General features: G+C 42.3%; 1 protein-coding gene across 6 annotated transcripts in view; it reads right to left on the reverse strand.

Annotated features, from left to right (window-relative positions):
• Positions 1 to 16,594, reverse strand: part of dock4b (dedicator of cytokinesis 4b) — a 110,854-nt gene that overhangs the window by 76,904 nt on the left and 17,356 nt on the right. For all 6 annotated transcript variants that reach the window (XM_035147981.2, XM_035147977.2, XM_035147983.2 and 3 more), the window contains exons 2-4: positions 4,734 to 4,817; positions 2,046 to 2,086; positions 28 to 83 (exon numbers count right to left, since the gene is read on the reverse strand). In XM_035147981.2, the coding sequence (XP_035003872.1) occupies positions 28 to 83; positions 2,046 to 2,086; positions 4,734 to 4,817 (181 nt within the window). The remainder of the gene's footprint in view (positions 1 to 27; positions 84 to 2,045; positions 2,087 to 4,733; positions 4,818 to 16,594) is intronic.

Consider the following 16,594-nt stretch of genomic DNA (forward strand, 5'->3'; position numbering starts at 1 on the left):
GAAAAAAGAAAAAGGAACATTACTCACCCTTTATTCTTGACGTGGGCATTTTTCAAGTGGATGTAACTCGAAGGGAAGATCCCCTTTGGGAAGAAGGTAAACAGGTTATTGAGAAGTGCTTCAAATGATCCCGCCTTCCTGCAGCATTGGAGTTTAACTGTTTATGTGGAAATGATGCATGTGATCAATAAAGTGCATAGAGTGTGTTTGTGGGTTAAAAGAAGGAGCTGAAAAAGAGATAAAAGCACAGAGCAATGGGATTCAGGAGACAAAAAAAGATGAAAGTGTGTGTGTGTGTGTGTTCCGTTAATAAACTCCCTCCTGCTCCCCACTGACTTGTGGATATCAAAGTGGAACTTATGTTTAAGTATCTCTGGATAAATGCAACAGACACACACTTGACGCTTTACTCCACAAGCGACTGCCAGTCACACTTTGAGCTCATGTCACTCGTCTTCCATTTGTTTGTGCTGTGCAGTGTGTGTTTTGTGCATGAGATGTGCAGCTTAATTAGCAGAAATTATTATACTGGGTTTAACTGGTTGGTTTTTGAGCAGGAAAGGTTTTTTTATTGAAAACATTTATGGAGTTTGATTTTTTTTTAGTTGAAGAAGCTGTCATTCACTTGACTTTTGGCATTCTTCTCTGCAGCTATTTGTCATGCTAATAGTTTATTGATCACATTAAATTGTCAACAATCAGATTGTGAGTTTGCCTTTCACAAATGAAGAATGCAGCCGGGTCAGAGGCGTTCAAAACAACAGGATAATGGCCGTAACATTCAGATGAGGGGTGGGGCCTGAGTAGAGCATGTAGGAGACAGGGCATGAAGTAAGACTTCCGAACTTTTCCACTCTGACAGTGTGTCATGTGGCATTTTACGTATCAGAGAAGATATGTAAAATGCCAAGAGGAACAGTCTCGGACATTTGCCCCTCCGGAAAATGTCTGGACTTCAGTGCATGTTTGAAAACAGCTTATGAAGGACTGTATCATTTATTATGAACAGTAAACTGTTTGAAAGAACCTTAAATGCAGAACTGGTTTCGACAGCTACCGACTGGAAGTAATTCATATCTTCACACATATGGTGTTTGCTCAACCGAGTAGAGGAAACTTCTGTTCCTGTTAGAGGGGGATTATTGTATCATTCTATTCTTTTCATAAAAATCATGATACAACAATGATAGAGGAAATTAAATTATATAAAGTCTGTTGAGGTCAATTAATGATTTGTGAGAATGGGCCTATTGATGTTGTTAAAAGGGAACTTAACCATAACCTATTTAGTTATATGTAAATGTGAATTTTCTGCTATGACATGTCAATGAGAAATGGCTGTTATTAGACAATTTTCCAAGAAAGGCCCTGAACGCCCACGTGTTTCAACTCACTGGGGCTGATGAGGCCTCTGCTCAGGTTGAAGCTGTTGTGGGAATTAAATGATGCCAACAACCTCCGCAGAGGCCTAATAACAAGACCAAACCTACGAATAAACCTTATGAACTGTCTAACTACAGGAGAAGCACAGGTGTTATATGAACATTACCAACCATGAATGGGTGCAAAGAAACTAACAGGCGAGTGACTCAGGCACAGTCTGTGCACGCCCTCACAGCTCGAAATAAAAATTGTTCCCGGGCAAAATAATGCAAAACACGTGTGAGGATGGATCGTGTGCGTGTGAGGTTCAGATCCAAACTGAAGATATGAAGGGATGGAAGCTATAACCACAAGCAGCCGATGAAACACACATGCTGAGCGTTGTTACCAGACTAAAATGTGTGGTTGAAGCGACTGACAAACAAATATGATAACCATCAATAAAAGTTTAGCTGATGAAATGTGTCATTGACGTGTCTGAGGTGATAACATTTCCAGCTGTGGCAAATAATGATGGCCCTGAGGGAGACTTTTAGTTTGAAATCCTCGTTTCTGTTTTCAGTTTATACAGCATTCATTAAAAAGTAGAGTAAGAGTTGAATTGGTGTGTATGACAAAACATGCAAACACACACACACACTGCAAAGAGTTGTTTAACTCACCTTGATATTAGGATTCTTCAAGATGAATCCTCGGTACCAGCCTGCAGAGAAAAAAGCACCACTTTAATTTCAAGTATGTCACTATAAATATTGCACCAGAGCCCGTCTGATATTGATTTTCGGGCGCCGATTCTGATATTAGGGACTGAAAATGTTCTGATACTGAACTTTTGATTAACGTAAACTGTTAAAAAATAAATGCACATCTTTTCTGCATTGTTCACTCTGTAAAATAAAAGCCTTCATATCGCAGCATCAAGGCCGATATATCTGCCCATTTTTATTCAGAGAGAGGCATCATGTGTGTTTGTTCTGTGTCAGAGCTAAATGTTGTTAAATAGCAACTTGTTTTTTCACAAGCTGTGTATGTAGTGACCACAAGCTAATGCAACGAAGAATAAATAGACACACAAAGCCACTGCACGCTCTGTAAACCTCACTATGACATGTCCTCTCGCAGGTGAGGAGAAACACAGAAGAAGAAGTGTAAAAGCTGTGGCTTGCATACGCTCACACATTCCAATCTTAGCTCAAGCCAAATTAGTACGTTCTTGACGCTTCAGCAAATCCCAACACTGACTGCAACAACCTAATTTAATTACAATGGAGGCTTGGAGCTCATGCTTTTTCCCCAAACATGTGATATAAAGCTCATTCCATGGTTCCAGTCATTGAAAGTCCCACCAGATAACAGCACTCACTAAATAGCTCAAATGTATTGGATGAGTCTAATATAGCAAAGCATCTGTGACTAAGGCAGTGTTTTTCTGATTTGTTTCGAGACATGCACAGTTAGAATAGCATCTCGTAATGTGTCTGGGTCTGCGCTGTGGAACGTAAGCTCAGTATTTCCTAGATGAGTCAATTTTTCAGTAGCAGAGGTCAAACGCTGTGGTAGCTCTCTGCGAGGTTTTTATGTGGGTCAAGGAGGGAACACATCTGCAGTAGATCAGTAGGTTGTAAAAACTGATCAATGTTTAAAAGCAGTTATTCTCAACCACGGGTTCAAACATATACACTACGGCAGAGTTTTTCCTACAAGATAGACAATATTCCTGGGACCCCCTTATGTACAGTTTGTCCCTTGGAATACTTTGACAGAGCCTTTTTTGACACTACTACTTAGTCATGTGAAAGAACAACATAAGATAAATGTCTTGGAAAGATATCAGACATGTTTCAAGAATATATCAGGATAATTTCAGTGGATGAAACTTGCCGTGGACCCCCAGTCACTGCTGTTACGTGACATGTGTGTGATGCTGATCTTAAATCAATATTATTTTCACAGAAACCAGTAAACAACCTCCTCCAATAGGCCGAATGACAGTCTGAGGTACAATACTTTCACTACACTTACTACAAGATAATCTGCACCTTGGAAGGTGTTGGAAAATCTCAGTTCTAATGACTTCCAACACTGTTAACATGTGGACGAGAGGCTCAAACACAGAGGAACATAATTACCACATGAGCGTAGACAGGGTGTCAATAAATTGTCATACGTGGCCTACAAGTTTCAATTATATAAAAAAATTATGTAATATCCACTATGTTCTAAATACTGTTCTAAACAACAGCACAACTTAGAGCTCAATGACAGGTCAGGTCAAAAATGAATTACTGGGGTGTGTTTTCAGACAGGAGCGACATGTTGAAGTCACCTTCACTCAGAATGCTCCTGTGTTTTGACGTGTCAACAGTGTCAACACGAGGTAAAGTCATTAGTCTGTCTCCTGTGTTGTCAGCAGCCCACCTCTCAGCGTCCTCACTGCTTCTGCTGCTGCTGGCAGGATTCACATTTTGTTCCTGCCTTCTAGGCCAAGCATTCCACTGGCTGTGCTATTGTATACTTCCCCTTTTACCGCAATATCACATCCCTCAAGCTGGCAGGCTGCACGACTGCCTGACTTACTGCCTGATGCTCTCAGTGGGAGCGTGGGCTTCTGCCTCTGAACAGGAAGTGAGACGGAGTGTGTCAAAAGCTCCGGAAGAGGGAGGTGTGCGTGTGCGTGTCAAAGGTCAAGGACAAAACAATTATAAGAAATCAAAAACTCAAATTTGATCCTCTAATGCATTATGATCACCACTCTTGCTCCTTTCTAAAAATGTAATATAATCAAAATCATTACTTAAATCATTTACTCTCTGATACAGAAGGAGAAAGAAAACATTAACATACATGGGGAGAGACAGTGAAGGAGAGTGAGAAAGCATGTGTAGGAGAAAAACAGACACTGTGTGGGCAGGAAGGCGGGAAACGCAGCCAGCCCCGTGGTGCAGGAAATGGTTACAAAGGTGAGTTTCCACAGACACGGTGCTGCTCACTTTGTGTGCACGCTCCACCACGACGCGCCTCAGTAACAAATGTGAGAAGTGTGTTATCTCAGTGGAACCCCACCAGGTGAAGTTACAGTAGTTGCACTCATGGTTGCGTGCTTAAATCTGTGGATCAATGTATGTGTGTAATGAGTGTGAACATGTAACCATGCACAGCGTGTGTGCATGCCTGTACCTATTATGTGTGAAAGCTTTCACATGAAAAGTGTGTCAGTGCCCCCTCACTTCTCTCCTCAATTGAAAGCAGTTACTTTTATTATATGTACGATTCTATTACGTTTCATTTAGTTTCCTCACATAAAGCAGCTAATTGTAGGGTAACATACAAATACTAAATGTGCAACGTACCTTCACATTTCTCCAGGATCTGCACTGTGTCTCCAATCTCCAGTGGGAGGCCATGCTGGACAGTCCCCCGGAAACTGGCCAGCACTGCAACGAGAAGAGGCACAAAAAACACCCACGTGAGGTTTTGTATTTTTTGTAAAATGTTCGAGCTCGGTTATGTAGCGTCAGCAAAAGGTCCTAAGCCAGAATAAGTCAAAGATACAAAACAAAATGCTAGATGAAAAAATAACTTTGAGAGAGGAGGTGCAATCGATATTCTGTGTAGGTGAAGTAAAATGAAAGCTTATAAAACATCCCTGCTCTTCTGCAGAAACTCAGAACTGCAGTGATACACAAAGTATGCATGAATACATTCAGACTAACACGGAATAAACGATGTTGACCTTCTATTTAAAGAGTATTTTAAGTAAAAAAACATAAACCTTCTGAAGGGTTGTGAGGACAGACACATTGATCCAAACATTTGCGTTTTGCAGAGATGCAGCACAACTCCTTGCATCCTGAACACAAACACATGGGTTAAACACGTGGAGGGAACAGCCTGCTATCGAGTCATCCTCAGCCAACCCAGGGAATCCAGGGTTTAGGATGCTTGACCCATACACGTGACTAAAAGATATCTTTGACACGGAAACACAAGGCTTTTGATAAACTGTCCCAAAATATAGTTAAAAGCTGGAATGCTGCAAACTGGAAGTGGGACACTGGTATTTTCCATGTGCCTGACCATGCACTGGTCATTGTGGTTCGACGACATTGTAAGGAATTAGTGTGATTGTAAAATCTCAGCAATGACTGAAAAATAAAGATGATATAATAACTTTGGAGAAAATGTGACCAATTTAACAAAATAACTTGTTTTTCAATTTAACTTTAGCTAATATAATCACTCATAATAATGTTATTTTGTAGATTGAGGATTGCATAAGGTAAAGATACATGGAGCTGGAGATGAGATAAGAGAACCATTTCTTTGTGACCCTGTCTTTCCAAAAAGTTCAAACTTCATCAGCCCAAATCCAAGATGCATGAACTTTGGTTCCATACATTTCTCATATGACCAAACCAGCACGTCAAGTAATGTGTGGCCCAAAAGTTGTCGGCTGAGATTGAAGATTATACAGGTTTTGAATCAATGTTGAATAAAAAATGAAAAACCTGAAATATAAAGGAGAAGAAGTAAAGAAGCAGGGGCAGTGATGCTGAGGGTCCATTAGCATTGAGTGGTACATTGAGCCGTGAGAATGTAATAGTCATGAGCAGAGAGTGTCAGCTGACAACTCTTCATGTAGCACTGACACACACACACACACACACACACACACACACACACACACACCGTAGCCTGATGCACACACACAAGATGAGTTAACCCACACACTTAAACCTACATGTACACACCGATATGTCAACTGCTGACCTCTGATGGCCATTTACACACACACACACCAACACACACACTGTAGAAATGTCTACACAAGCTCTTACACAGGACTCACACAAGTGGCCTATTTAAAAAAGCAATGTATGCGAGCACACATGGACCCACAGAGACATGCATTCACACATGGACACACACACACACACACACACACACACAGAGGGAAAAGACAGCTTCACTCGGATTTGGATTGGAACCATAAATATAACAAGAGTCCCTGTCATGCAGAACTGAGAGGGATCCTGTCACAGCTGGAGTGTGCAGAGAGGATTTCATCTCCTCTGCCTGCAGGGATTGTCCAGTGTACCTGAATGCACCGTTCCAAACAGCAATGAGGAAATTACCCCCTCGCTGGAAAGGGATTTTATTTAATCCAAAACAGTTTAAGGACAGTGAGATGCACCCAGAGACCATGAGTGCAGGGACTGTGGACACTGAGGTTAGATTTCATGGACTGGAGAGCAGATAAAGATGCTGCATTTGAAGACACACCGTTCTACACTATTCAACCAATCCAAAACATTTAGTTGAGTTGGCTTCCTTGGGGACATGGCTCCAGAGCTTTTAATTTGAAAATCCCCCAAAATGCAACCCCTATTTTTACTTCACTATTGTATCAGAAGCATTTACTGAATATTCCTGGTTTCAAACAACAACAAAAAAACATTTGACCTTTTGTGTTGGGGAATTCGATTTTGGGTGAAATTTCTTAAAATTGCTGTTCCTACTTTACAAAATTGCTTTAATAAAAACTGTTAGATACAGTTTTAATAAACCGCAGCATGTTGCACTTAAAAGAGCCGCAAATCAGAGGTTGACTGCCAGAGCACATTCAGCTGAATTACCCACCCACCCACTCTCTCATGTTGACATTGGGTCTGCTGATGAAATAAAACGGCAGCTCGACCCCTCTGTGCTGCCTGTTACGCTATAAATGTGTGTGTGTGTGTCTGTGTTAGTCTGCATCCTTTTGCATTTCACGTTGAAGCTTCGCCCAACTCCTTGTTATCCCTCAAGCTGCAGAAACACTATCTCTACAAGGGATTTGTCACAAGTGTCACATCTGACTTTGTAATTCATTCAAAGAGCAACCACTTGCGCACACACACACACATAGTGAAACGCAAAACTTGGCCACTTTCTGGATTTCATTCAAAGCCCAATCACTCACGCACACACCGTAGCAATCACAGCAAACACACTTATACTCACTGTGTGCCCAATGCATGAATTATCCAAGTGACTTTCCCAGCTGCAGTGAACTAAATTATTCAGTTGCGAGTCGCCTTTCTTTCTTTCTTTCTTTTTTTTGCTGCTGTGAAATGAAAGCTTCCCGCCTGTCGATCCACAAGCCAGCTGCTGTCTGTTCGTCTGTCCCTAACTGCCTGTCATCCGTCTGGCTCGGACTGTCTTGTCCGTCAACATGCTCGGACTGGCCAACAGCCGAGGAGACGGGAGAGGTGTTCACTCTTGAGGGAATTGATTTGTTGTTGTTTTGCCCCATTTGCCTTGATTGCAGGGTGTAAAAAGGGTGGAAAAGACGTCATTTATGGCTGTTCGATCACACAGTTGACACAAAGTACAAAATCCTATAAAAAAAATCCAAAGGTCACACAAACGTGGCAAGTCTCAGCGGATGCAACGAACGCCCGGCCAATTTGTTGATTGGCCAATAAAACACACTGATGTGAGCCTTTCATGGACATATTGGTATCTGTGTCTATGTTTGCAGATGTGTGCCAATATCAAAAAACGATTTGGATGCATGTTAAAATTGTACATTGAATTTATGTTCCGATACCAGCATCGTAAATGTCTCAGATACTAATGAAAATGCTGGGTTGGGCAATGGAAAGTACGCAAATTATAGCACTACTAACAGGCCATACAACATTGAAAGTTACATTGTTTTAAATGCACAGGTATCAGAGCAGAGTCTAGGTACTGGAATCAGTATCGGGGTATCGGAACATTTAAAAAAAGCGATGGCCCGCAAAGATCCATATTGATTGAGCTCTAGATGCTACTGGTGCATGAATATCCTTTTGCGAACACTGCAGACCTGATAAAACTTGGATAAAATTAACACACACACACACACACACACACACACACACACACACACACACACACACACACACACACACACACACACACACACACACACACACACACACACACACACACACACACACACACACACACACACACACTCTATTGAATGTGTTAGACCAAGTTTCCACATGATCAACATTTCAACAACCAAATGGCAAAACTCATGTCATTTTAGAGACACAAAAATCCCCACAGTCTGATTCTATGCGACACTAGCCCACTGGGTCATGGCGAGGACGCTGCTATTCTTAACCAGACCATCATTCCTCAAATAGACTTTACACAAAAGGCGGTAGCCCGGAAGAGCAATGTACACACGGATAACGGACAGAAGCACGCTGACGAGGAGCCAGAGAGGCTGGGTAAGAACAATCCACGCTGTCAATTTCCTCGAGAGAAAACGAGGGATGAGGGAATAGAGACTGACAGAAGCATCAACAGAGGAGAAGAGAGCAGTTACAGAAGCTAAAATAATACTCAAGAGGGTTTCTGGCGGAGCGTTAGTGGTTTGACACTGATGCGTTGTGTCACTGGGGCTTCACGGGGCAACAAACATATCCATCACTCCACTTGAGAATGCCACCAAGAGATGATGGTGCAGAGGTCACAGTTGGCACAAAACAAGGACCAGCACTTGAAACAGTGAGGTTAAATCACAATTTTAGTCAAAACTTATTTATTGAAGTACAATACAAAACACTTTAGTCAGAAAAATATCAAACGTATACATCTTTTGTTGAAAAAAATGTTGTTTTCCCTTTTTCCCTGAAGTATCCTGCACACACTCAGTAGAGCGCTAACCTCCGCTAGGCCCAACACTCCCATTAAATTCAATCACACATCACCAAATTACACAGACTCATAAATCTCAGTTCCCGCTACAAGTTCAATTTTTTTCCCTTCAATATCCAGAATTATTCCCAAAGAAAACTGTGGAATTGTCTGGATTCTGGATCTAACCCACTGATCCAAATCCACACCGAAATTGCATCGCATCCTTCCACCAAGTTTCATGGAATTCCTACTTGCTTACAAACAAACAGACAAACATACAAAGCAACCAACAAACAGATGGACAGAGAACATAACCTTCTTGGCAGGAGGTGATTATTGCAAACAGTGCTAGCATCATCTATAATGAAAACAATAACTTGTTGCAGCCATAACCAAGATATCTAACCCAACTGCGCTGAGAGCAAATAGTCTATTTATCAACTGACAGCAACTGTGTCCACATGGGGACTTGAGGTCAGAGGTTGCATTTCGATCTCTGTAATGCACTCTCACCTCGCTCTAATCCATTTGTGCTCGATTCGGCGCTTGCTGGTTTGCGAGCGCATCGAACCAGTCGAGATCCCTTGAAAGCCTACTGGCTTGGATTAGGCTTACATGTGTTTTAGGCTGCCACTTGGAGTCGTGGCCTGTCAGCCCGCGTTACGTTTGGTTTGCTCGTCGCTCCGTCTAAGCTTCTTACGAGGGCAAACACTGCCACGAGCCGTGGGTAAAGAGAACGCCGAGCCTCCTCCTTCAAGAACACACCGCGCTCCTTCAAAACAGAAACGGCTGAGTGAGGCAGGTACAGCCTGCGATGAAAGCTCAATGTTATGTTGCTGCTAGACTCTAATTTATCGAGACCTCGCCTTTAAAGTAAGAGAGAATAAGCATGAAACAACTGATTTCTATCTCAAAGCCCTAAAAAATGTTTTTTTCACCAAATCGAATTCCGTTCAAAGCACTCAGTGTGCTTTCTAACCTCATTAGCCTGACCCTTTCTTCTCCCCAAATGATCTGACAATGATTCATGTGTGTAATCCACTCCCACATGTTAATTATACAGCATTTATATCATTAATATGCTAATCTGACAACACGGCAACTGGTGGAGCTCCACTGGCCTCCACCGCTGCCAAATGTAAGGATCATGAATATTTCATTGGTGTGTGGGAATATATGTGTGAGTGTTACGAAACGCACTCAGTCACACATGCAAATGCACATTTCTGAGGATGCTTAGATTCAGGGGGGAAAAAAGATGGATGGGTTGATTCTGAGGAAGGCAAGAGAAGTGATAAACGGAGGGGAAGTGAAAATCTGTTTTTATCCTGTTTCTTTCTCTCTAACACACAGACGCTCTTCACTTCCTCTCGCAGAACATTCTGCATCACACTGTCCAGAAGCATTACAGTCAGTTGCCAAACCAAAAACTGCCTTTTATTCCAGCAATGTGACTAAAACATTCCTGCTGAGACCAAAACCAGCTCAGCTATGTTTTCACTTAGCCAACTTCATGGACACTGTTTTCCTAATCAAAGGCTTCAGCCATTTTTATTTCTATGTGGTAAAGAAAAAAGAAAATAAGCTAAAATTCCTCCACGTCATGCCTTAATACTGTATGTGTCCCACCACCTTGTAAATTTAAGCCAGCGAGAGGGTGAGTGTGGTTAGCAACACACAAGGACACACTCACGGATCTTGTACAGTAAGAAAACCCAAACCACAGAGACGTGTTTATGCATATATATGGAGCGCACACATGCAGGCACAAACTCACAAGAATGTGACGGAGCAGAGGAAGTATCTGACAGCTGTAGTGTCGCTAAAAGACATTAAGTCAGCGTGTGTGCACTCTTGTGCATCTGCGAAAAGGGGATTTTTCCGGTTGAGCTTGGGAAAAGGCATTTGAAAGCAGGGTAATCAAAAGGGGTCGGCGACAGGAAGTCGAGAACATGCAGGTATCTGAAGGCATAGCGGTGCTGAAAGGGCCTTGTACAGGAATCAACTTGGCAGTTGCTGCACACAGAAACAGACGAAAACACACGTGTGGATGTAAGGGTCTGATAGGCAGCACAGACAAAAGCCAGGCTGGCGGAATCACCCAGGAGGAACGGCTTTCATTTCGCCTCCTCCATCTCCATCGCCGGCCCGCCAGGTTCCTTTTGCCGCCTTTGTATGTGCAGAGAAGCACCATCACAAAACCGCTCACTAGCAACAATAACCCCTCGTTCGAATCATCCCGCCGGAGCAGAACCTTTCAGAGCGGAGTTGGGTGAGGAAAGTTATTATGTTTTCTGTTTTTTTAATAGCTGCGTGACAAAAAGTGTGGCTCAGGCCTCAATAACATTTCAGCAATGTCTCAGTGTCAGATACTGAATGTGGAATCCTCTGCCTAACTATCAGACTGGTGAAAGAGCTCTAAAGCAAATACAAAGTGTGCAGGTGAGATGCACAGCCACTTATTAAAAAGAGAACGTGTCTATAAACTGCTATGAACTCCTGCTGCTTTCAGCTCCGCATCTCCGCCAACACGATGATCACTGAGGAGACTGCTGCTGTAAACACATCCACGCACGCAGATACACACTGAGTTTCTCAATTTAACATAGAAATAAAGAAAAAGCACAGTCTTTTTATCCCAATAGCTTTTTCATTAGGATGTTTACTCAGGGTGTAAATTTTAAACTTTTAAGACCACCTGAAAAGTAAGAACAAATTTGTGATGGAAATACGCACGAAATACGCACGAAAAGTGATAATAAATACACATTTATGTTTGTTAGAATCCATATATATATATATATATATATCTTCCTCTTTTTCAGGTTAGAGACATTTTTTGCTGTGAACTTTAGCAGTGACAGGCCTAAAATAATAAAGACCCAATCCAACCTGAGTCTAAGACATTTTAATACTTTTTAGGAACCACCAGGAACCTGGTTACAAGCCAAGACTTGGTTAGCTTTTTGCCTTATTCATAAAATACAGAAACACAAACCTTCAGTCTGTCCTACTGGCCTGAGCAGGAGAAATCATAAATGACCAAGATTAAATAAAAATATAGGTCAGTGCGATAAAACCTCACTTCATTCGCAGACATTAATCTGACTGTGCGTGTGCGTGTGCACCTAGTTTCAAAGCTAGCTAAATTGCGGCATTAGATAGCCCACTGCTGCCGAAGTAGAGATGTGATAATTATTATAATCCTCTTGGGAGGTTTTATCTCAACCATATAAATGTGTCAGATTTCCCCTCTTGTGTAGAATTGTAATATTTCTGTCTTTGTATCTGTGATATCTAAATAATTAAGCAGTGAAACGGCAGAAAAACACTTCTTTATCCCAATCATCCTCTTTAATCCTATTTTACAGAGTTCATGTCTTTTGTAACTCAGGATGCTGCAGGATAGTATAAGGGAAACTTCACCTCCTGGGAATGGGTTGAATGTAATTCTTGCCCCCCCCCCAAAAAAAGTGGTGACTTGACATCAACTCTCCCTGGAGGACAAGATGACCACTGCCAAGTTGCCACCAGCTTTTAATTCCAGTGTATTTATGCCTGTTAATAGACCCTCAAGAGTTGCTATATGGCTATGTGTTAGTGATGATCATGGAAATGAAAAATTTGTTTTGTTACATAAGTAAAATATTGAGTGCTCAACAGGTTGCACCTGCAGTGGGTTGGGGTATAAATAACAGTTCCATTGTCCTATATTTTAGGACAATGTGCCTCCACATCCTCCCACTATCCAGAAATGAAGCCAAACTATCCTGGATACAAACGCTGACATCTTGCTTATATGATAGTAATAATCGCAAAATAAATTTCATCAATAGCAATATAGTAAAAATGTCCAATGCATGTTGATGTATTGCTTATGCATCGTGCAAACACAGTGAGGAAGTGTAACACATCGTCGGTTGTAATCTTCCACCTCAGATTTTTTTATGATTCTCTGATAATATTAATATTTTCATCTTGATAATAGTTTCAGCCACATCACCCAGTCCTACCAACTTGTGGTTACTTGAGGTTTCTGTTAAAACCAAGACCTCAGACTGACAAAAGCAGCCATCATCTCCCTCTGATAATCTTAACACTGACGACGTTGAGCTGCAGTGTGTTGATTTTCAGCAGCAGTTGAACTCACACTGGTGCCTTGCCATCCTCCCACCCTGCAGAGAGGAACACAGAGCGGGGGGTGAGAAGGGCTCAAATATACACAGCAAGAGGAGAGGAAAGGAAAGGTGTGGGTGAGGCCGGAGATAAAGCTGCAAGAAAGAGATACTTGTAGAGAGTGAATGATAGAGGCTGAACAAGAGATAAGTGGAGAGTAGGATGCAGCTTCCACTAACAAAACGGAAGAAAGATAGAAAAAGAGAAACTACTGCTTTTCTTCTTCCAGGTACAACGGTTAAAAGCAGGGGGTGTCAAGTGAAACCCATCGCATCGATCGGTCTCTCGTTCTGACTCAAACCACAACCTCTCGCCACATCCTCTCTATTCTCACTCGACCATCCGTCCTTCAGAGAAGGGGATGTGTGACTCACATCAATCTTTACTTCAGCCTCTCGTGAATCAAATTACAGATTATGCACTTCAGCTGCAGACACACACACACACACACACACACACACACACACACACACACACACACACACACACACACACACACACACACACACACACACACACACACACACACACACACACACACACACACACACACACACACACACACACACACACACACTCCATGTTGCATGCGTCGCTTCCAGCAAGAGTATTAAATGACATCAGGTGATAAAAAGACATCACATGACATCAGTGCAAAAGATCCTCACCCACCACCAATGCAAAAAAAAAAAGGAAGAAAAACCCCCCCATAATTTCATTGCTTCGGGCTGCAGCTGCCCAAACAGCGGTCAGGTCCACATTGACGATGAGGAAACCATGATGAAAAAATGATGAAACTAAATCCAGCAAAAGCAGCATCTGTAGTTTTATCTTGAGGAGCTGGTCGACCAAAAAATACAAAATTGAAGGTGTAACATTTATATGAAAAGGGTAAAGTGAGGGAAAACGCTTCTCCAAAGTGAAATCAAGTGGATTCTCTCAGCAGAGCAGGTACAACTGGGATAATGGCTTCCTTTATTTGTGTTTAGGTGTCTGTCAAGAGACTTGGAGAAAGCTGCAGTGTCGCCTGCAACCAGCCTCGAGCTTGTGTACTGTACAGACAAAATGTGATTTGTGCTGAGTGGGGAGCAACGGGAAGGCAAAGACAGAAAGAGGCAGAGAGCAAGAAGGTGAAGGACAGATAAAGACGGCAGAACAGTGAGAGGGGTGATAAAAAGCAGCAGACAGAGACGACAGAAACTAGGAGAGACAGAAAGAGTGAGTGAGGGGGAGAGAGAGAGAGAGAATCAAAGAGATAAGTAGATGTTGGCTCTTCCTTATCTCGCTCCACTTCACTTTGTTTGCTGCTGTACTGTTTGTCGGCTCCCTGTCAGCTCGCACACAGGTACAGGCCGACAACAGCAGGGCCGGCGGTCAGAGGTGTGGACGAGAGCAGCGAGCTAAAACCACACGGCCGCGGAGAGGACAGAGAAGAAGAGACGGCTGCACGATACAGATGAATATCTGATAACAATAAGATATGAAGTGAAGGACTTGTTTAAAGATGTAACGGTGAAGGGTTGAGGTTTTTAAAATAAATATAGTATTACTGCACCGACAATGCATTTTCCACGAATCAAACACTTCACAAGTCCCCAGATTCTCTGTCAGTTTCAACCTTGCTGTGATATTAATGTGTAAAAAGTCACTGATTGCAGTTTTGCTGCAGGCATCGACAACATGTGCAGAAAGAAATCTGAATAATTGACCACTTATTTTCATCTTTACAAACAGACTGACGGTCCTAAGCAGCAGCTATGTCAAAGAATGACATGGCGGTGGGAGAAATCAGGAAATGGCAAAGCTCCCACTTGTAAGTTACATATGTGAGTTATGGAATTGATATTTTTATACATTTGTATGCAGGAAGGAAGCAATAAATAAGTAAGACACTACCATTCCCTCTGAAGTCGACATCTTGTTACCAGAATGTCAGCTTATGAAATAAAACTTGATGCTAAAGCACACCTGCTTCTTATGCTGCCTAATGATTGTCAGTTAAGTCTAGTGTAGAAGCAAGGATGGGATTTCTGGTTTCCATTAGTTGTCTTTGAGGTTTGATTTCAGATCTATATTTCCAGTTTAAAAGGAGACATATACCAGTTCATATTTTTAATTTGGGTTATTACTTCAGACTTTGGGCTTTTAATCTTTTCCTAAGCTTAACACACTGTGGAGGAAAGGTGAACAACTGAAAAAGCATAATATCCTCCCTTTAATGTTCATGAGTTGTGTCGAGTTGTCAAGTTTTTTTCTTTCTGCTTCCATTTAATGTGCAGGTGAACTGTAATTTTCATGCTTTCTTGAGTGAATAAATCAGACCTTGAACTTTGAAGTGGTTTGTTTCTCTCCAGCCTTAGGACCCTGCGTGGCCGTGTGCAGCTCAGTGTTTGAAGGATTGTTCTCATTTGCACACTCAGCATGTGTCAGTGTGTTAATGTGCTGGAATCGTACCATTCGACTCCATTGTATCATATTGGACAGCTGGTGCTTATCACCTCATTAAAAAATATTTCCCCACCCTAGTCTGATTGAAAAGCATATTGTTCTGCACACATTTAGCATCTCAGCATGCATGAGACTACCAGAGAGGTCTGTAGAGACACAAACACACACACACACACCCCCATGTGCACGTTGTTGGCGTGGTGAGCTGGGGGAGGCAGTCCGGCGTCTCTGAATCGGCACTGAACCACAAACAACCGTATGGAGTCTTTCTCCTTTGTTAAACCCGCTGCATTGTTGCACGACACAAACCTGGGAACAAGTTTTTTTTTGTTATTGCATGCAGATGCAGCCTGTTTTGGACACTGAATCGTTGTTAAGGCAACGCGCCGCCCGCAACATCGCCACCAGTGCTCTCAATTGCAGGCTGCGAGCCGTGACACACAAACCCACAGACGGAGGATGAACTTGATAGAACTCCACAGCGCGCACAAATACACCTCCTCTGAGCTAAAATGAAAAGCATTGTTTGGCAGAATGAGAACCATCCGCGTTTCGGTGGCCTTCCGTCTCTATGGGAGCAGATCAACACATAGATGTACTTAGAGGTAATTCTATCATGCATGCTCTCGCTCTCATGCTCTCACTCTCATATTTTAAATCTGTGGTACAAAGGTCGGGGAGGAAATTAAAGGGTGCATATCACTGCTTCGCTTCTGTGGAAGCCCACAGCCTGGCCTCTTACTGTAAATACACTTATACCTTGGTATCTATCAGGTAGCTTAATACAGTATGTTTTTGTACATGTGCATCTGTGTGTTAAAGTGCACTTTTGTGTGTGTGCATTCATGCCAACAGTATCTAAACAAGCCTAAACCACAGGCTGTGTTATTATCGTCCCTGTGGGCAG

This window comes from Hippoglossus stenolepis, chromosome 22, assembly GCF_022539355.2.
Source record: "Hippoglossus stenolepis isolate QCI-W04-F060 chromosome 22, HSTE1.2, whole genome shotgun sequence".
NCBI lineage: Eukaryota > Metazoa > Chordata > Actinopteri > Pleuronectiformes > Pleuronectidae > Hippoglossus > Hippoglossus stenolepis.